The sequence below is a fragment of the Panthera pardus genome, unplaced genomic scaffold, assembly GCF_024362965.1.
Source record: "Panthera pardus isolate Hobbes unplaced genomic scaffold, ASM2436296v1 HiC_scaffold_14, whole genome shotgun sequence".
Taxonomy (NCBI): Eukaryota; Metazoa; Chordata; class Mammalia; order Carnivora; family Felidae; genus Panthera; species Panthera pardus.
The window spans coordinates 127,868-148,210 of record NW_026526699.1 but is presented as its reverse complement, the minus strand read 5'-3'; the positions used below and the strand labels follow the sequence as shown (position 1 = coordinate 148,210).

The 20,343-nt window shown below is 44.4% G+C and overlaps 1 protein-coding gene across 5 annotated transcripts; it reads left to right on the top strand.

Moving 5' to 3' along the window:
- Positions 1-494: 494 nt before the first annotated feature.
- On the top strand, positions 495-20,087 carry ZNF10 (zinc finger protein 10). Of its 5 annotated transcripts, XM_019439019.2 has the most exons (6): positions 495-795; positions 10,787-10,884; positions 11,689-11,764; positions 13,508-13,634; positions 14,045-14,140; positions 18,205-20,087. In XM_019439019.2, exons 2-6 carry the CDS (start codon positions 10,874-10,876, stop codon positions 19,668-19,670), a joined length of 1,776 nt encoding a protein of 591 aa, XP_019294564.1. In that variant the 5' UTR covers positions 495-795; positions 10,787-10,873; the 3' UTR covers positions 19,671-20,087. The 5 variants fall into 5 exon arrangements, with proteins under 5 accessions (XP_019294564.1, XP_019294567.1, XP_019294566.1 ...); XM_019439022.2 differs by lacking the exon at positions 10,787-10,884 and having other exon boundaries at positions 497-694; XM_019439021.2 differs by lacking the exon at positions 10,787-10,884 and having other exon boundaries at positions 497-795.
- The last annotated feature ends 256 nt before the right edge of the window (positions 20,088-20,343 follow it).

Genomic DNA, 20,343 nt, shown 5'->3' with positions numbered 1-20,343 from the left:
GCGGCTCCGCGCCCTCCCACCCTCGTTTCCCCGCCTTCCGGCCGGGCGAGGCCTCGGCCGCTCACCCGGCCTGGAAGAGCGCTCGGCGCGGGAGCGGCCCCTCCCCACGTCGCCTCTCACAGGCCGCGCCTCCTCCGCTCCGCGCGCTCCCACGCGCTCCCCTGTCCTCGCGGTACCTGCCTCTCGGAGTCGGACCCGCCCGGCCGCCGCGGGAATGGAGCGGAGAGCGCGCGCCGGGCGGACGGCGGCGTCTGGAGAGCAGCGAGCGGGGCTCCGGCGCCCGACCGCCCCAAGAAGTCCGGGGGCCGAGACTACATTTCCCAAGAGCCCCCGCGCCGCGCCGCGCCGCGCCGCTCCTCCCTGCCCCGTGGAGGGATTCTGGACTTCTGGTCAAGGCTGCCGCGCGTGCGTGCGTGGACGGGGGCGTGTGTGTGACGCCCGGGGCTGCGGAGTGTGCGTGAAGGGACGGGAGTCCCAGGGCGCGGCGGGCCGGGGGCGTGGGCGTGAGCGCGAGCCCGCGGCGGGCAGCGAGGAGCCCCGCGCGAAGAGCCGGCCGCCGCCCGGGCGGCCCCTGTGCACCTCGCCGCGGTCGCGTCGCCTGCTCGCGGAGGCCTGGCTCGTCATTGATTCGCCGTCGCTGCTGCCATTGTGACGGGATCGCCTCGCCCACCGCGCCTCCCGGTGCTCGCTGCAGGTACACGCGCAGGCGGCGGCGCGTGTGTGTTTGCTTCGCAGTCGGGCCCGTCGTGTTGTTGCTCGTTAACCTCAGCGCTCTGGGTGGACGGTGATTTCGTCGTAAGTTTTCTTCCCAACTGATTTTTACCCCTTGCGTGGATGACTGTTTTCCCCGTTGCGGGTGATTCTTGAATTCACGTCGTAGCATCAATAGCGCACATTGCTGCTTTGCAAGAATGATGACAATACCCCCTAGCGTTTGGTGTTTGTGTTGTGTGGTGCTGGTGGTAGGTTTGAAGCACATATTCTCAGTGGTTCAGAATGCGGTGTCTTTTGGTCCTGCTTCTCTTTTTCCAGCTAGGGCTGCAGGTTTAAATTTTGCATTTGGCTTTTTCTAGCATTTGCTGAAAATGACCATGCTCTTTTTGTTAGAGGAGGAAATTTCTTAGCAGTAAGAGCCTCACGTTCCTGGGAGAAATCCAACGTGGTTGTTCTGTTTTTAAAACATGCACACTATTGGATTCTATTTGTGGATATTATCAGAGTTATAGGCTACTTGCTTCTTGGAGAAGTAGGTCTGCTTTAATATCCAGCCTGTAGAAAGGGCTGGATAAGTTTCTGTTTCTTGATCTAGTCTAGAAATACTAAGTTAAAAACACGTTTTTACCTGTTACTGCCAATATTGGCCTGATGCGGGGTTCGGACTGACAAACTGGGAGATCATGACCTGAGCCAAAACCGGGAGTGGGAGTCGGAGGCTTAACTGACCGAGCCACCCAGGCGTCCCTATTTGATTTTTAAGTAGGCTTCACACCCAGTGTGAGGCTTGAACTCAGACGCAGAGGTTAAGAGTTGCACACTCTACCAACAGAGTCAGCCAGTCGCCCCTAACTTGTGTAGTTTTTTTAAATCAAGTAGATTAACTGGAGGTGCCTGTGTGTTTAACCTAGTTTTAATTATTATTTTATTTTCCCTTGACACTAGAGTTGTTAAGCCAATCAAAATGATGCATATCATCTAACATCTAGTATGATGTCAAAGGTAAGGTTAACATCAACATTACTTAGATCCCACCCAAAGTCTATGGAGAAGGTGGAGCATTTCAATTCTGGTAATAGCAGAATATACCTTGCTTTTAAAGTACAAGGGAAGACGAGATGGCATCCAGAATGCTAGCTACAAATGTGTCAGGTTGGCGATGTTGACTGTAGTTAACTGTCTAGACAGTTAAATAGCACAACTCGTCCTCACCCCTTTTAAACTAACTCAGCCCTGCACTAACTTTTTTCTGTGACCTAATTTACTTCTCTTCTGTTGCATTAAGATTGTCTTGCAAAGCCTCCTGGAGGGTGAATTTCACACGTTCATGCCTATTCTTGAAAATTGTCCCCTTGTGCTGTCATTCCTTCTCTCAGTACACATTTCTTGAGCTCTGAGCATGTGCCAGTCATAGGGCAGGGATTTGACATACAGATGAAGAAGGAAGTCTGTTCAGTATTTTATATTAACATTGTCTCAAAATTCTACTTAGGACAATATACAAGGTATATTTTTGGAAAAGAGATTACAAAATTATTCTTATTATTATTGCCCCCCCCCCAGAAGAGATTCAGTTAACATCAATGAGTTTTTAGTAAAGTGACTGAAAAGGAAATAGGTAAGTGAATAGATTCTTTACTGTCTTCAGTAACAAGCTAACACATGTGTTTGTAAAAGAGTCTACTCACAATAGAAATAAAGTATCTAATATTACTTTTAACTAGAAATATACCTCAGCTATGTGAAAAACTTTAACACCTTACTAGTATATAGAAAATAAGAATAAAGGATGAATAGAAATGAGAACAGTTCTGTTTTTTATTAAATTCATTTGTCTAGGAAATAAAACTGGGATTTTTTTTCCCAAGAATCCCTATGCACTTTGTTCTTTATATCTTCATCTTTTTTTTTCAATTTTTAATTAAAAAAAATTAAAAAAAAAAATTTTTTTTTTAACATTTTATTTATTTTTGAGACAGGGAGACACAGAGCATGAACGGGGGAGGGTCACAGAGAGAGGGAGACACAGAATCTGAAACAGGCTCCAGGCTCTGAGCTGTCAGCACAGAGCCCGACGCGGGGCTCGAACTCACGGACCGTGAGATCATGACCTGAGCCGAAGTCGGACGCTTAACCGACTGAGCCACCCAGGTGCCCCTAAAAATTTTTTTAAATATAATGTATTGTCAAGTTAGCTAACATACACAGTGTGCTCTTGGTTTCAGGGGTAGATACCCGTGATTAATCGCTTACATACAACACCCAGTGCTCATCCCAACAAGTGCCCTCCTCAATGCCCATCACCCACTTTCCCCCTCCCCTGCCACCTGCATCAACCCTCAGTTTGTTCTCTGTATGTAAGAGTCTCTTATGGGTTTGCCTCCCTCTCTGTTTGAAAGTATTTTTTCCCCGGGGCGCCTGGGTGGCTCAGTCGGTTAAGCGTCCGACTTTGGCTCAGGTCATGATCTTGCGTTCGGTGGGTTTGAGCTCTTTGTTGGGCTCTGTGCTGACAGCTCAGAGCCTGGAGCCTGCCTCGGATTCTGTGTCTCCCCTCTCTGTCTCTCCCCACTCCCTCTCTCAAAAATAAATAAACATTAAAAAAAAAAAAAAAAAAAAAGAAATATTTTTTCCCCTTCCCATCTCCCAGTTATGGGGGAATGTTACGGAAGTAGCTCATTTCTTTTCTTTAAAAAAAAAAAAATTTTTTTTTTTTTTTTAGTGTTTATTTATTTTTGAGAGACAGAAAGAGCTTGAGTTAGGAGGTGGGGGAGCAGAGAGAGAGGGAGACACAGAATCTAAAGCAGACTCCAGGCTCTGGGCTGTCAGCCCAGAGCCCAATATGGGGCCTGAACCCACAAATTGTGAGATCATGACCTGAGCCGAAGTCGGACGCTTAACCGACTGAGCCACCCAGGTGCTCCTTTTTTTTTTAAGCTCGTTCCTTTTCATAATTTGATGAGAAAATGTTTCTGTTAAAAAGAGATACTCCTAGAAATGGTGGGTTACCTTGGTTTTCATGACATAATTTAAACACTGAAGGCTTAGTAACATAGTTTAAGAAACTTACAGGTTTTAAGAATTTGTATTTTAAGGAAAAAGAAGTTTAATATCGTAATATGTCTGTTTTTCTTACAATACACTTTGGTCTTCAGTCACCGTATAGGATGTCTCACATCAGACTGAAGTTTCCTATCACATCAGCATATTTTGTATCTTCTGGGAAGGAAGCAAGGTCAGGACTGGGTGTGGCATAGGCTGTATCTGGCACAGAACCAACACCAAGAGCATTGTTTTTGCCTCTTTCCCCACAATATCTGTTGTCTCATTCTTACGTTTCTCACATTTCATTATGAAAACTTTTGAACATACAGCTGAATTAGAAGCAGTTTACAGTGAGTACTTGTAACCCCCCTGACTCTACCATTAACGTTTTATTATTCTTATTTTAACATACATCTGTTTCTTCGTCAGTCCCCATCTTTTTTTTTAATGCATCTCAGTGTAAGTTGCCGACGTCAGTATTCTTCCCCTAAATACTTAAGAATGCATGCACGTTATTAACTAGAATTCAGTATTTGTATAGCTTTTTCTTTTGATGTAAAATTTAGGTAAAATGCACAAAATGAAAGTATACGTTTGCTGAGTTTTCACAGACGCATGGTCCTTGCCATCTTTTCTGGTCCCAGAGCTCTAACCATGGCTTCTGGGTTCTTTTGCTAATCATTCCTTGCCCTTTGCACGTGCTAAGTCCTGATGTACTTACTCAGAATCTAAAGAGAATCTGTTTGCTTTTGTTCAGAAGCATATACTCCATATGCCCGATTGAAATGCTGTGCCTGTCAACGTCTTGCCTGTCTCTGGGCACTGGCCCTCAGGTACTGGGGCTTAAAATGGAGACTGGAGGGCAGACACCTTGGGAAACAGACGTGTTATCTTTGTGGGTGCTTGTTAAGAATTTGACAAATGCCAGTGGAACAAATATGAAGTTCAAGGCACTATGCCAGTCTCTTTCTGAGATTTAGAAAGAGATTATCCCAATTCTGAAGTGGTTCCTTGCCTCCAAAGGGATGTGGGCAAGTGAGTAGTGGTAGCTTAAGGCAGAGTGAAGTGCTGGAGTGTTCCACGATTACTGTTCAGGGAAGTTATTCTTTCTCAGACAACAGGAAGGCTTGTCAGAAAAGGGGGAATTTAAATGACGCTTGGAGAACGTGGGATGAGTGCAGCAGGAACTCAAGTCGCAACGTAGTCAGGGCCCGGAATGTAGATGGTTGTGAATCCCGTATACTCAGTTGCTTGATCAGAGATGTGCTGCAGAGCCTCTTGTGCCTGGATAGTAGCTTTCATAGCCTCTGGTTCGTACTTGGAGCTTCTTGCAGCTGATCTCTGCCCCGGCGGTTGGCAGAAAAATCACTCCCCAAAGAACCAGAACCTTATGGTGGATGTGTTACCTTATATGGCAGAAGGGAATTTGCAGATGTGATTCAACTAAGGACCTTAAGGTGGGGAGAGTACCCTGGATTGTTCAGGGGGGCCCAGTATAATCACAGAGGTCCGTTGGAATAAGGGGGCAGATGGTGGGTGTCGGGGAGACGTGACCACAGAAGAAAGGCACAGAGAGAGATGGTGTCGCCAGCTTCCTGGCTGTCAGTCCTGATGCCTCCATCAGAATTTCTGACTCTGCCCCTTGCCCCCTCTCTGCTCTGGCTCCAGCCTGCTTCTTTGTCACTCCCTTGCTCTCCAGTCCCCAGCACCTCTTCCAGCTGTGCCTTTTATCTTCTTTCTTCACTTCCAAGCTGTTCATTCCTTTTGTGGAATGTGTCTGCTGCCTCCAGCAGTATGTTGAGACCGCTCCCCCAGATCGTTGCTGAACCCTTATCTAACCAATTTAGCACATTAGAATCCAGTCCTTAGCTTATCTGAACTCTTGTTTTAAGTCTGCCCTCCTTGAAATTCTTCTGGCCTTTGATATGCCTCTCTTCTGGATCTTCTCATTCATTAGTGGGTCTTTCTTTCCTGTTTGCTTCCTAAATGTTGATTTTTCCCCATAGTCTATCCTGGTTTTACACCTTATCGTACTTCTCATGTTATCTTTGGTTGACTTTATGTATTGCCACGGTGTCATCTGATAATACCATGAGCTAGCTTTATCAAATCTTACTGTTTCTTACTGGGCTTTATAGGAGTTATGTCATAGGGTTGTTGATAGGAATGTCTCATCTCTCTCAGACTCCTGTCCATTTGCCTACTTCATCTTTATCTCATAGCAGAAGAACACAGTCACTCTCAAATCTGTGACAAAAGGCCACCCCTCATTCCCCCGAGTCTTGAGAATAGAGCTGATTAGTTTGGATAGATACAGATAGAACAGAAATGTGCAAGGCAGATGATACAGCTGGATAACCCTCACATCTAAATGTATCTTCCTAAATGTCGTTTCTCTGGCCCATTTTCTGTGTTTAAAACCAATGCCATGAGGATGTGAGGGTGATCTGGCTGTGACATCTGTCAGCCCATCGATCGCCAGTGTTGATTCGGCTGATCTGGTTTTCTAGGCGGGTGTCCCCTTCCTCCCCCACTCCATGTGCGTCCCTCCCGAAGCTGTGCGCTTGGTCAAAGAGGACGACCTTCCCCAATACAGGAGGACTTTCAGTCAAGGGTATGTGAGTAGCTGCGCTCGCTGCTAGACCCTCCAAAGGAGCTCTCAGGGACCATTTGTAGGAGAACGTGGGGGAGTCAAACTTCCAGAACTCCAGACACGTCCAGATGAGGTGCTGCACACGGCAGTTTGCCTTTCTTTAAACAGACACACAAATACACACGGTCCCCTCCTTCCTGTAGTGCCTCCTCCTGATACGTTGTTGTTCTGTCAGTCACCCAGGAAACTGGGAGTCTCCTCTAACCCCTAACCTGTCTTCACATCTGTACCCATTTGATTTCCAGGATATACCAGTCTTTCCAAAATCTGCCTGCTCTGCGTTTCTACCCTCAACAGCCCTAATTTGTGTTCTCATCCTCATCCTCTGTATTATGATATTAGCCTCCTTCCTGTTTCCTTTGCTGCTGTTACATCTTCCTCCAGTCCGTCACAGAACTATCCCAAATGCAGACGAGGCATTTTTAAGGTGCAAATCTAGTATCATTTCTGGGCTTAAAACACATAGGAGTCTGAAAATGGCATTTTTGTCCTTTTGTGACCTAGGTCTGGCCATAGGTGTTTCTGGGCTCCTTTCTGGCTCCTCCCTGCCCTTCCCAGTATGCATTGTCTCAGACTCTGCCTTTGTTCACACAATTCCCCACCCTCCTTTTTCTGCCTGTCTGTCTGACTCAGCCTTGAACCCACCCGGTGGTCCGTGACCCCTTGGCCATGCTGTTATCAGAGCAGTAATCATAGTGAACTCTGGGTGTCCGTTTCAGTTTCTTCTGCTAGACTCAGCTGCTTGATGTCAGGAAGAAATACTTAATTCGTGTTTTTATCCCCTGGGCCTTGTACAGAGCCAGGCATGGAGTAAGTGTTCACTAATGATATATTAAAACGACAGAAGAAGATCCAAATCTGTAACACCAAGATAGTCATCAATTTACCAGCAGTTCCGCTGAACACAAATAAAACTCATCCCAGTATCCCTTTTGGGGATCAGTTTTGGCCAGTTGCATAGAAAGATACTTTGTGTATCTGGTGACTGATTAAAGAAGCTGGTTATCCCTAAGAAGTGGTAGGATTTAATTAATTAATTAGCTCGAATAGGTTTGAATTAAGTAGATTAAATAATGGCTCAAATCAGTGGTTCTCAACCTTGGTTGCACGTTAGAATCACCAAGGAAATTATTTAAAATAAACAAAACCCTGGCCCCTTTGCAGGCAATTAAGTCAGAATCTCTCAGAGAAGGACGGCATGGGATGCTGGTGTCGTAATTTATAAATATACTTGGCAATCCCAGTATTCAGTTAGGGTCGAAAACCACTGGTTTAGATAAAGGTTAGAGTGAGTTATCAGAAGTGGAGGTTAAGGGAAATTAGGATGAAATGAGATTAACTATAAACTTTTTAAATTTTATATAATCATAAAATGGGAGAGTCACTGGAATGGATCTTAGATATATCTATGTAGAGGCTGTACTGTAGTTGCTTTTTTTTTTTTTTTTTAATTTTTTTTTTTTAAACGTTTTATTTATTTTTGAGACAGGGAGAGACAGAGCATGAACAGGGGAGGGTCAGAGAGAGGGAGACACAGAATCCGAAACAGGCTCCAGGCTCCGAGCTGTCAGCACAGAGCCCGACGCGGGGCTCGAACTCACGGACCGCGAGATCATGACCTGAGCCGAAGTCGGACGCCTAACCGACTGAGCCACCCAGGCGCCCCTGCTTTTTTTTTTTTTTTAATTAAGATCTGATTGAAAATTTATTGGTGGCCAGAAGTGTCCTGTTTCCTTAGGCAATCTGATCTATTTCCAGGTGTCATACGATTAACAGTGCCTTATTATATTGACTCGTACCTGACTTTTTTGTGACTCTGCACATTATTCCTAATTCTGCCCTCTGGAGCAACTCAAATATCCCTGTTCCACAGGACCTCTAAATATGTGAAAACCATTCTCTTGCTTCCATAAAGTGATTTCTTACGTAGTTTAACATCCCTGGTTATTTCAGCCTTTATTCATCTGACATGAAAAGTAAGCTCCATGAGAGGTTAAGAAGCCACTTAGTAAGTTTTGGAGCACAGTTTGAAACATGCACTTGGGGTTGAGGAACAAGGTTGGGATAGAAGACAGAGCGATCTGTTCCTTCTAGCTGAAGCACTTAGGTCTGTTGTGTGCCATGCAGTGGGAGAGACAGGAAAAAACAAGTAGATGTTCTGTGTCCTGATAGTGCCCAGGGCGTCACTGAAAATGGACACCAAGAAAGGCTGAGGACGCAACAAAGGGAAACCTACATTAAAGTTCATCATGATTTTTGAAATCATTAGAGGAGACTAAGAACCAAGATATACAGAGGAAAGCGAGGTGGTGAAGGAGGCAAAGTAAATAAAGAGCTTCAAGAACATTCCAGAGGCCAGCAGTGTCCTCTGTAACAGATGTTGTTGGTGAGAACCGTTTTAATGGTAGGGCAGAAACCGTGTTGCTTTTATTCACATAAATTTGCATAGAACTGCGAGGAAATCCTTAAGATCTCCAGAAGACAAAGGGGGAAAACAATAGGAATGAAAAGTTCAAAAGAACTGTAAATACAAACATACGGAAAATAGTCAAGCCCAGTATTCAAAAGGTGGAAGTTAAAAATACAGTCTAAATTTAAAACAACTTAAACACGCAATGTTTATAGACTTCTGTGTCTGGCCATGATGGAGTGACGGGGGTGGGGGTGGGGGGTGGGAGTGGGGTAGATTTACGGTCTTGCCCGTACAACAGCGACAACAATAAAGACACAGACAAAATACACGAAACAGTCGGTCTATCTGGATATCAGATGACAAAGGACACTCATCCCGGGGAGATGGAAAAGCAACGAGGTAAGCCTTCTGATTGCCCAGTTTATTGCCTTTGAGAGGGTTTCCAGTTTCCAGTAGAGGAAGGAGGAACTGAGGTGGAGTCCAGCAGGCTTCCTGAGCCAAGGATGGAGCTAAGAATCTGGGGAGAGCAAAGCAGCTGTAGTTCATAGGACAGACCAGCAGAGAGGAGAGGTCTGCAGAGGGCCTCCCACGAGGACCCAAGAGCACAGAGCAGCACATGTGTGAGGAAACTCCCCAAGGACAGGGAAGGAATCCTCTAAAGGGTTGGAGGGAATAGTCCTGATATTTGCATGGGGGATACTGTTCCTACGGGCTAGGCTGGAAAACTCCTGTAATTCCTGGAGCATTAGGAATGGAGCTATTTATGTAAAGCACTGAAAGGAAAAATAACTCTACTTAGAATTCTGTATTCAGCAAAAATACATTTCAACAACAAAGACAAGACCACCAACAGAATGGGAGAAAATATTTGGAAATTATACATCTGATAAGGGTTTAATATACACAGAATACGTAAACATATTTGTGTATGTATACATGCTCATATGTAGAATGTACAAAGAACTACAACTCAATAACAAAAACACAAACTTAACTAATTAATAATGGGCAAAGGACTTGAAAAGACACTTGTCCGATGGCCACTAAGTACGTGAAAATAATGCGTATCGAAACTACAATGAAATATCACTTCAAACCAACTAGGATTGCTGTAATAATCTAAAAAATGGAATAACAAGTTTTGGCAAGCATGTGGGCAGACTGGAACCTTGGATGTTGCTGGTGTGACTGAAAGGACGCTACTACTGTGGAAAAGTTTTGTGGGTCCTCAGGGAGCTCAGCACACAATTACCATATGACCCAACAATTCTGCTCCTAGGTACAGACCCGAAGGGATTAAAAGCAGGGACTCAAGCAGGTACTTGTACACCAGTGTTCACAGCAGCACCATTCACAAGACCCGCTAGATGGAAACAACCCAAGGGTCCATCAACAGACGATGGGGTAAACAACATGGTCTGTCCATACACTGGAATATTACCTGGCCATTATAAGGAGTGAAGGTCTGATTCATGCCACAGCATGGATGAACCTTGAAGACATTATGCTGAGTCAAATAAGCTAGACACAAAAGGACAGATATTGTATGATTCTATTTATATGATTATCTAGAATTGGTAAATTCAGAGAGACAGTAGGTTATCAGAGTAGGTTATCAGAGTCTGAGGAATAGGGAGTTTGCTTAATGTTTCAGAGTTTCCATTGGGTGATTAGAAAGTTTAGAATTCTTAGTGAGGGTTGTACAATATTGTGAATGTAATTAATGCCACTGAATTGTACACTTAGCAATAATTAGCAAATTTTGTTAATTTTTTTACTAGAATTTTAAAGATGAATAATGTAATTACCAAAAACCATTGTGATTGTGTACTTTGAGTGGATGAATTGTATGGTATGTGAATTATGTCTCAGTAAAGCTGTTTTGAAAAAAAAAAAAGCAAAATGAAGACATTCTCAGATTTAAAAAGCTGAAAGAATTTATTACCAGCAGACCCACATTGCAGGAAATGTTAAAAGATGTCCTTCAGGGAGAAAGGAAATGAAACCAAATGGAAATCTGGATCTACTGGAAAGAATGAAAAGCACTGGCAATGGTAACTACGTAGGTAAATATATAATATTTTTTCCTTATTGTTTAAGTGACTTTAAAAGATAATTGACCGTGTATTAGATTTCTAGTGCCGTGTAACAGATTATCTCAGACTTGGTAGCTTCAAACAGCACCCATGTACTAGCTCACAGTTCTGTAGGTGGAAGTCTGACACACTCTGGCTGGGTTTTCTGCTCCGGTATCCCAGCAGCTGCTGTCAAGGTGTTGGCTGGCCTGGGTTCTCATTTGGAGGCTCTGATTGTCGGCAGAACGCGGTTACTTGTGACTGTACGTTGTCCTAGGACTGGCTGTCAGCTGGGTGCTGCTCGTAGCTCCCCGAGGCCGCCCACACTCCGTGCTGTGTGGCAGCCTCCACCTGCAGGCCAGTAGTGGCACATCCCAGTGTTCTTGTGCTTCCAATCTCTGACTTCCCTCCTGTGATCAGCTGGAGAAAACACTTGTTTTCTTATCTGTAAAGTAAGGATATTAGATCGAGGCGGGTTTTGTTTTTTGGTTTGTTTTTCTCAAAAAAGAGAATTTGTAGCAGTAGAACCATATAAATTGCAAATGAAATTTTGTGTGGAACTCTAGAGACTAAGGGGAAAAACTGCAATCGACGTAGCTCTTTTCTTCCTGCTCCTGGGAATTTCAGCACTGTAGGTGTGTTTTTGGACTATCTCTGATGTTCCTCTTTGTGTGGTGGGTGTTTGCATTATACTCAGCCAAGTATGAGGGAGTCTAGGTTGATGGTTTATGAAACCTCCCCATGATAGCAAACCTTCCTCATGTTTCTTTTTTCTACCTTCTCCTCCTCAGGATCTTCATTACTGAAAAAAGCATCATCAAGAACAAGGAGGGCATGGAGACCAAGTTGTTAACGGCCCGGTCCCAGGTAAGTCGGGCTGCCTTCTTTGTTTTCCAACTGAGAACCCCTTTCTGCTTGAGTTTTGGAGTCCTTTGACTAGGAACTTGAGAAATTATATCTCGGACACTCTTCTCTGGGAGACTGGCACTATTTTGTTTGCTTGTTTGTAGATGTAGTTTTATTTCCTTCCATGTAAAAGAAATAGAGGTTTAGCAGTGATGTGGGCAGGAGCCAACTGGGTGATATTGAGGATTCTGACAAAATGCTTTCATCCACACTGGGGATGAAGGCCACAGCATGCTTCCTCCCCACAAAATGATGTGGGAACTGGGAGTGTTCGTGCCTGGTGGGTCTCTCTGGCCCCTGGTTGTCCTAGATGTGGAGCTGGCTACGTGATGCCTCCCTGGGGAGCTCCTGTCGGAAGGAGCTCAGGCACAAGTTATGTACTTATCCAGGGGTGACCACAGCCAGGGCATGAGGAGCTTGGGGGATGGAACCTCTGGGAGCATCCAGGGTGGGAGACGGGGCCCCTGGTGCCTCATTCAGCTTCCTCCCCTGGAGCGTCCTACGCATACTACCTCTGCGTATGTGGAAAATCCCACCGAGGAGTGCTGTGCGTTTTGCTTTCACTGTGCTATGTATTTTGAAGGAGTTAGGAAAACTAGTAGTATTTACCCAGATGTTTACCGTTTTTGTTCTTCATCCTTCATTCCTGAGATTTAAAGTTTCTCTCTGTTAATATTTCCCTTTTGCTTAAAGAACTACTTTTAGCGTGTCTTTTAGAGCAGGTTTGCTGGGGACAAATTCTTTTACTTCACTTGAGAGTATATTTTGCATCATTCCTGAAAGATATTTTCACTGGATATTCTGGCTTGACAGTTCTTGCAGCTTTTAAAAAGCTATTATTCCATGGTCCTCTGACCTTCATGGTTCTTGAGGAGGTATCCTCATTCAAGTAGGTGTTGTTTCTCTGTGTAGTCAGCATTTCTTTTTAATGTAGCTAATAAAGGCCTTGCTTCTGTGTCTATTGTTTCTTTGTCCAATCTTCATTTAAAAAAAATGTCTACCATGGAGGCGCCTGGGTGGCTCAGTCGGTTGAGCATCCGACTTCAGCTCAGGTCATGACCTTGCAGTTCGAGAGTTCGAGCCCCACGTTGGGCTCTGTGCTAACAGCATAGAGCCTGGAGCCTGCTTCGAATTCTGTGTCTCCCTCTCTGTCGGCTCCTCCCCGGCTCATGCTCTGTCTCTCTCTCTCTCCTTCAAAAATAAAATAAAAATAAATAAAAAATTTAAAAAAATGCCTATCTACCAATGTTTAGGAAAAATGTTTTGGATAATTATTTTAGATCAGAAAACATGGTGAGTTTGGTCTCTGAAGCATGAAGTTATACTTGAACTGAAGACTGCTGTGTCCTCTTTTTTCTGCCTTGAATTGGGTTCTTTATTTCACATAATATAAATGTAGATTAACTTTTGGTGTCTGATGCTCCTTGCTGTAGGTGTCATAACAGTTGATTTAAATACAAGTTCTGACAATTTCTAAACCGAGAGCATAACATGGAACTGGATTTTAGACAGTAGGTATCTAATAGCCATTCCTGTTAGGACTTGATCAGAATCCGAAATAAATACTACTCACTTCTGGAATGAATTCTGGCCCATTCTCTTTCCCTACCCCGGGGCCGTCTGCCTATTCTCTTTCTGTCTGTACTCAGGAAGGAAGGGCGGAAATATATATCTGGCTTGATACAGATTTGTTCCATGTTGTAGGCACTGGTGACCTTCAAGGATGTACTTGTGAACTTCACCAGGGAGGAGTGGAAGCTGCTGGATACTGCTCAGCAGATCATGTACAAAGATGTGATGCTGGAGAACTATAAGAACCTGGTTTCCTTGGGTAAGACTAAGTTGTATTCTCGGAGATATCCCCCGTGAGGATTTTGGTTCTTCATTGATCAAAAGGTATGGAGATCGTCAAGCACATATATCAGAGTATGAGCTCGGGGCCAGGGATGTGATTTCCTTGGGGCAGAGAAGAGGGCTTTTGTACTCACTTCTACTTTTGTGTTTGTGTGTGGGATATATATATATACGTATATATATACGTATATATATATATATATATGTGTATATATATATATATATATATGTATGTATGTATGTATCTGTAGCCTCCCCTTGTCTACTTTTGAGAGTCCCCCCGGGACTAAGAAGGGGTTGGGGTTGGGGCTGAATCTGGGATGCTCTTTGTGTCCAGGACAGAGCTTCCCAGCCCTTGCCCAATTCTTTACCTTTCACCATGCACAGGGCATCAGCTTCCCAAACCAGATGTGATCCTCCAGTTGGAGAAAGGGGAAGAGCCGTGGCTGGTGGAGAGAGGGACGCACCGGGAGACCCACCCAGGTGAGGACCAGTCGAGGTGTTGCAGGTCATGGCCCGGAGGAGCATGAGGGGCTGGACTCCCTGGGCATAGCGGTCACTGGTTCTCATTTCTGAGGCGAAGACTGAGCTTATTTACCTTCTGTTTCCCCATGACCAGTCTTTCTACAGTCTTGCCACACGTCATTTGCATTCCGAGACAAACGTGTACTCTTCAGGAAAATTATCTTCCTGTTCATGTGCTTGGTTTCAGCCCTGTTGGTCTTGCTTTCCTGGTTCTTAGGCTAATTCTAGTGTCGCCATGCTCTCATTTGTCACACAGTCTTCTCTTTCATCCTCACCTGTCTTTTCCCTTTCCTGTGGCCCCTTCCCATGGCCTCGTGCTGTGGGGCTTGGTCACTGGCCACTCTTCTGAGTTTGCCGAGGGGCTTGCCAGTTCTGCTGGCTGAACTCCTTTTCTCCAGAACTGCTGCTCCCAAAACACATCTTTCTTACAGTACTCCAGCTCTTTATTTTGTATTTTCTCAATTCTTACTTTTAATTCTTTTAATTAATTTTTTACTTTAAAGATTTTTTTAATGTTTATTCATTTTTGAGAGAGAGACAGAGAGAGCACGCGCGCACGTGAGCGGGGAGGGTCAGAGAGAGAGGGAGACACAGAATCCGAAGCAGGCTCCAGCCTCTGAGCTGTCAGCACAAAGCCTGACGCGGGGCTCGAACCCACAGACTGAGATCGTGACCTGAGCTGAAGTTGGACGCTTAACCGACTGAGCCACCTGGCTACCCCTAAGTGTACTTTTAAATACCATAAACTGTTTTTTGGTTTTCTTACATTTGGTCTTGTAGGTGACGGTCTCAAATTTCTGCCTCAAAGGCAAGTCCTTTATACAGTGTTAGAACTTGATCATGCAGTTGCTTTGGGGCTGTGGGAAGAAAGATTGTCCTCTGTTTTCTTTTCATTTCTCTATTATTTCCTTTATTTTTTTCATCCACGTCTTCATTCATTTACAAGCTTTCCCAGGTGTCTCTTGACTGCTATCTAAAACTAACTGACTAGATCAGCAGTTTAGATTTTTATTGAGAATTTGCTGTCAAAAGAAATACTGAAACTCCATGTGCTTAAACACATGGAATTTAGGGGAATCTACCAGGCTATGTGAGCTTCATAATCAAAGTGGAAAGAAAGTATAATGAGTGGTGGCTTTAAAAATACAAATGATGAGATGATGAATGGATGCTACATATTTTAAATATAACTCACTAGAGTACTGTGTTACGTAATATATGACAAGTTTTAGGATTTTAATGAAGGGAAGAATCACATGTATGTGTTCAAACATGCCACTCACAGCTGTTCCCCATTGGTACCCAGCCCCCAGTCTGCATCACACATGTTCATTTTAGAATTTTCCAGTTGGCATTTGTGGTTTGAAAAACTTCTCCGTGGGATTTTGATGCCCTGGAAGGAGGGGAGGGGAGAATAAGGGTGGTGTGTTCCTTATCAGAAATCATGGCTGCACGCATGCATGTGTGCACGCGTGCACACACACACACACACACACACACATACATAAGGGGCTATTTACTCAGCCTTAAAAAGGAAGGAAATTCTGCGAACTACATATGGATCAGCTTTGAGGATGTTATGTTAAGTGAAGCCAGACACAAAAAGATAAATAATATGATTAGTTTACATGAGGTTACTTAAAGTAGTCGAAATCATAAAGACAGAAAGTGTGATGGTGCCTGCCAGGTGCTGGTGGGATGGGAGAAGGGGCTTTCTGTTTAAGAGGCACTGAGTTTTGATTCCACAGAGGAGATGACATAAGGGGATGTCTGTACAACCATGCAAATGTATGTCATACCTGCTGTACCCTTAAAAATGGTTAAGATGGTAAATTTTATGTCATGTGTATTTTACCACGAGAAAAGAAAAGTCAGGGTGAGGGAGAAGCTAGTAACTAACAAAGTGGTGACTGAAAACGGAGACTGGTGGGGGTTCCACAAAGAAGGCGGTTAGGGGCCTGGCACAGGGATTATCAGCAGGCCTGTTAGTTCCTGGCGCTGCGAAGATAAAGTTCCACAAACTGGTAGTTTACACAAGTGTGCTTTCTCAGAGCTCACGGTCAGAAGTCTGAAATCAAGGTGTCAGCAGGGCCACACGCCCTCTGGCACCTGGAGGACAGGATCCTTCCTTGCCTCGTGAGGCTCTGGTAGTCTCAGGTGTTCCTTGGCTTGTAGACACATCATTCAATCAGCCTCTGCCTTCGTGTCTGTCTTCTCTGTATGTCTGTCTCTGTATCTCCTCTCCTTTTTTTTTTTAAGTGTATTTATTTTGAGAGAGAGGGAGCGCGAGACTCTGTGCAGGCTCTGTGCTATCAGCACAGATCCCAACTGAGCCACCCGGGCCCCCTCTTCTCTCCTTATAAGGACACCAGCCTCTGGATTAGGGGCACACCCTGCTCCAGTACTACTTCATTTTAACTGCATGTGCAGTGATCCTGTTTCCAAGTCAAGTTGCCATCTGAGATACGGGCACATATCTTATTTGGGGCACACAGTTCAACCCATACACCAGATAAGAGTAGAATATTACCCCACTTGTGTAGGGAGAGATGGTACTTTGTAAACAGTGTTTTTGGGTGGGGGGAGCCTCGCTGGCTCAGTCGGTAGAGCATGTGACTGTTGACCTAGAGGTTGTGAGTCTGAGCCCCATGTTAGGCGTAGAGATTACTTAAGGGGCGCCTGGGTGGTTTAGTCAGTTGAGCGTCCAACTTGATTTCGGCTCAGGTCATGATCCCAGGGTCGTGGGATCAAGCCCTGTGTTGGGCTCTGTGTCAAATGTGAAGCCTGCTTAATGTTCTCTCTCTCCACCATTTCTTTAATGGTGTTTCTTTTCTAGGTTAAGAACCAACATTTTACCTAAAAGGCATTGAGAAACAGGCTTTTAACTAGAGTAAATAATGTGCAGTAATACAAGTACAAACAAAAGGGCAGAAAAACCCAGGAGAATATGAGTTAGGGGCCAGGTTGTGAGTTAGTGTTCTGTGGTGTGAGTCCTATCAGTTGTTAAGTCTTGATGTCTCCAAACAAAGGAATCAGGATGTAAGACCAGAATAATGTTGTTTTGTTAGTGTTTTTTTATTTTTGACGGAGGGAGGGAGAGAGAGACAGAGCATGAGCGGGGGAGGGGCAGAGAGAGAGGGAGACACAGAGTCTGAAGCAGGCTCCAGGCTCTGAGCTGTCAGCACAGAGCCCGACTCGGGGCTCGAACTCACGAGCCGTGAGATCATGACCTGAGCCAAAGTCGGATGCTCAACTGACTGAGCCACCCAGGCGCCCCCTTTTTTTTTTTTAAGACCAGAATAGTGTAAATAATGATTACTATGGTATTGCTTTGACCACACGTGTGTCAGTCTGTGATGAACTCATACCGTACAGTACTTAATGACAATCTTATGCCACAGTTAACTGTCGCTCCTTGGATTACAGATAAGCAAAGTGATGTCTGAAAAGTTTAACAACTTGTCTGAATTCAGCACTAGTAGTGTTACGGCTTAGAATCAGAGCCTGTGGCTGGATAACGTGTGTACAGTTGCTTTTCCAGCCTGTTGCTTGGCCTTTCTGAGGTTCTTGGTCCCAAATGTCTGGACATTATCGTGTTGCACTCTGCTGGTGTCAGGAACAGGCACTCCCTGGCACAAGGCTGAACTCGTGGTTTAGGAATGTGAAATTGCAGTGTGAAGAAGGCATGTCAGGGGAAGGGCCTGGCAACAAGTAGACATGTTAGGTTCTTACATCATTAATAGTTTAGATCATGGGAGTGCCATAAGGGATTTCCCTTATTGCCACCCAGCACTGAATATCCTGATCCCGTGTGTCCTGCCCCGTCCTGTGGCTTCCCCTTGGCCTCACTGCTTCTCTTCTGTGCTGCACAGCCCAGCACCCTTCCTGTTTGCTGCTCTCCTCTTTGCTTTCTTACTAGGAAGGCAGCTGTATAAGCAGCTCGTGCAGCCTCCATACTTCACATCCCACTGTTTGGACCTTAATGGTTTTTTAGTTACACAAAGGTTCCTCGTTTCTTTCAGATTTGGACACTGCGGTTGAAATTAAATCATCAGTGTCCAGTAAGAGCATTTCTAAAGATAAACAATCCTATGGCATTAAGATGGAAGGAATCCCAAAGAACGATCTCTGGTATTTGTCATTAGAAGAAGTCTGGAAGTGTGAAGACCAGTTGGACAAGTATCAGGAAAATCAGGAGAGACATTTGAGGCAAGTGGCATTCACCCAAAAGAAAGCACTTACTCAGGAGAGAGTCTGTGAAAACGGTAAATATGGGGGAAATTGTCTTCTTCCTGCTCAACTAGTGCTGAGGGAGTATTTCCACAAACATGACTCACATACTAAAAGTTTAAAACATAATTTAGTTTTCAGTGGTCATCAGGAAAGCTATGCAAGTAATAGTAGCGAATGTGGTCAAACCTTCTGTCAAAACATTCATCTTATCCAGTTTGCAAGAACTCAACCAGGAGATAAGTCTTACAAATGCCCCGATACTGTCAACTCTCTTACCGGTGGTACAGCCCTCGGTGTATCGAAGGGCATACATAGGGAGAAACCATATGAATGTAAGGAGTGTGGAAAATTCTTTAGCTGGCGTTCTAATCTTACCAGGCACCGGCTTATTCATACTGGAGAAAAACCCTATGAATGTAAAGAGTGTGGGAAGTCTTTCAGCCGGAGTTCTCACCTCATTGGACATCAGAAGACTCACACTGGTGAGGAACCCTATGAATGTAAAGAGTGTGGAAAGTCCTTCAGCTGGTTCTCTCACCTTGTGACCCACCAGAGAACTCACACAGGAGACAAACTGTACACGTGCGGCCAGTGTGGGAAGTCATTTGTTCACAGCTCCAGGCTCATTAGGCACCAGAGAACTCATACTGGAGAGAAGCCTTACGAGTGTCCTGAGTGTGGGAAGTCTTTCCGACAGAGCACACATCTCATTCTGCATCAGAGAACTCACGTCAGAGTGAGGCCCTACGAATGTAACGAGTGTGGGAAGTCGTATAGCCAGAGGTCTCACCTTGTGGTGCACCATAGGACTCACACGGGACTGAAGCCCTTTGAGTGTAAAGACTGTGGAAAATGCTTCAGTAGAAGCTCTCACCTTTTCTCCCATCAGAGGACCCACACTGGAGAGAAACCGTATGAATGCCACGACTGTGGGAAGTCCTTCAGCCAGAGTTCTGCCCTCATCGTGCATCAGAGAATTCATACTGGAGAGAAGCCATATGAATGCTGCCAGTGTGGGAAAGCCTTCATTCGGAAGAACGACCTTATTAAGCATCAGAGGGTTCATGTTGGGGAAGAGACCTATAAATGTAATCAGTGTGGGATTATCTTCAGCCAGAACTCTCCGTTGATAGTACATCAAATAGCCCACACTGGAGAGCAGTTCTTAACTTGTAACCAATGTGGGACAGCGCTTGTTAATAGCCCTAACCTTATTCGATATCAGACAAATCATATTAGAGAGAATCCTTATTAATATTACGAATGTGGAAAGTTCTTTACAAAGAGCAATAACTTGGTTTTACATTAGAAACTCCTTCTGGAGGGAAGCAGTGTAGATGTAATCTGTGCAGAAATGCTTTCAATCTTGTCACTACCCTTTTGTGCGCTAGAGAAATGGTCCTAGAAGGAGAAATAACCTACAGATTTCATTGTAGTACAAAAACACATCAGCTTTTCTTTCCACAAGTTCCTATAAAAGCAGTTGTCCTTGGAGCATTCTTGACCGAGCCTTAAAATGCTAGAATCTGAGAAGGAACCGTTAAGTAGGTGGGAGATTATCCAGCTTCATTGCCTTCTTCAAAAAGATGTCAGTCAGAATGATACTTCAGAAAGATAAGTCAATGAGAGTTCCTATTGCAAAGAATAAAAAATTGATAGTTATTGTAAAAAAGTGGAAAATAATATTCCAGTGAAATAACCTGCCATATTTGTACTTGATTGTCCTTCTGGGACAGTTAGTAGTGTCTACTCTTTTATGTGTCTGATATAAACCACATTTTGGTTAGCAGGGAAAATGCTTAAAATTAATGTAAAGCCGAAAAAGAACACATTTACTAGTAATGGTACTTATTTTAAGTATATTTGCATGTGAGCAAGAATTGAAAAACTCTCTGGATAATGAACAGAATCGATTTGTTAGGTGATGG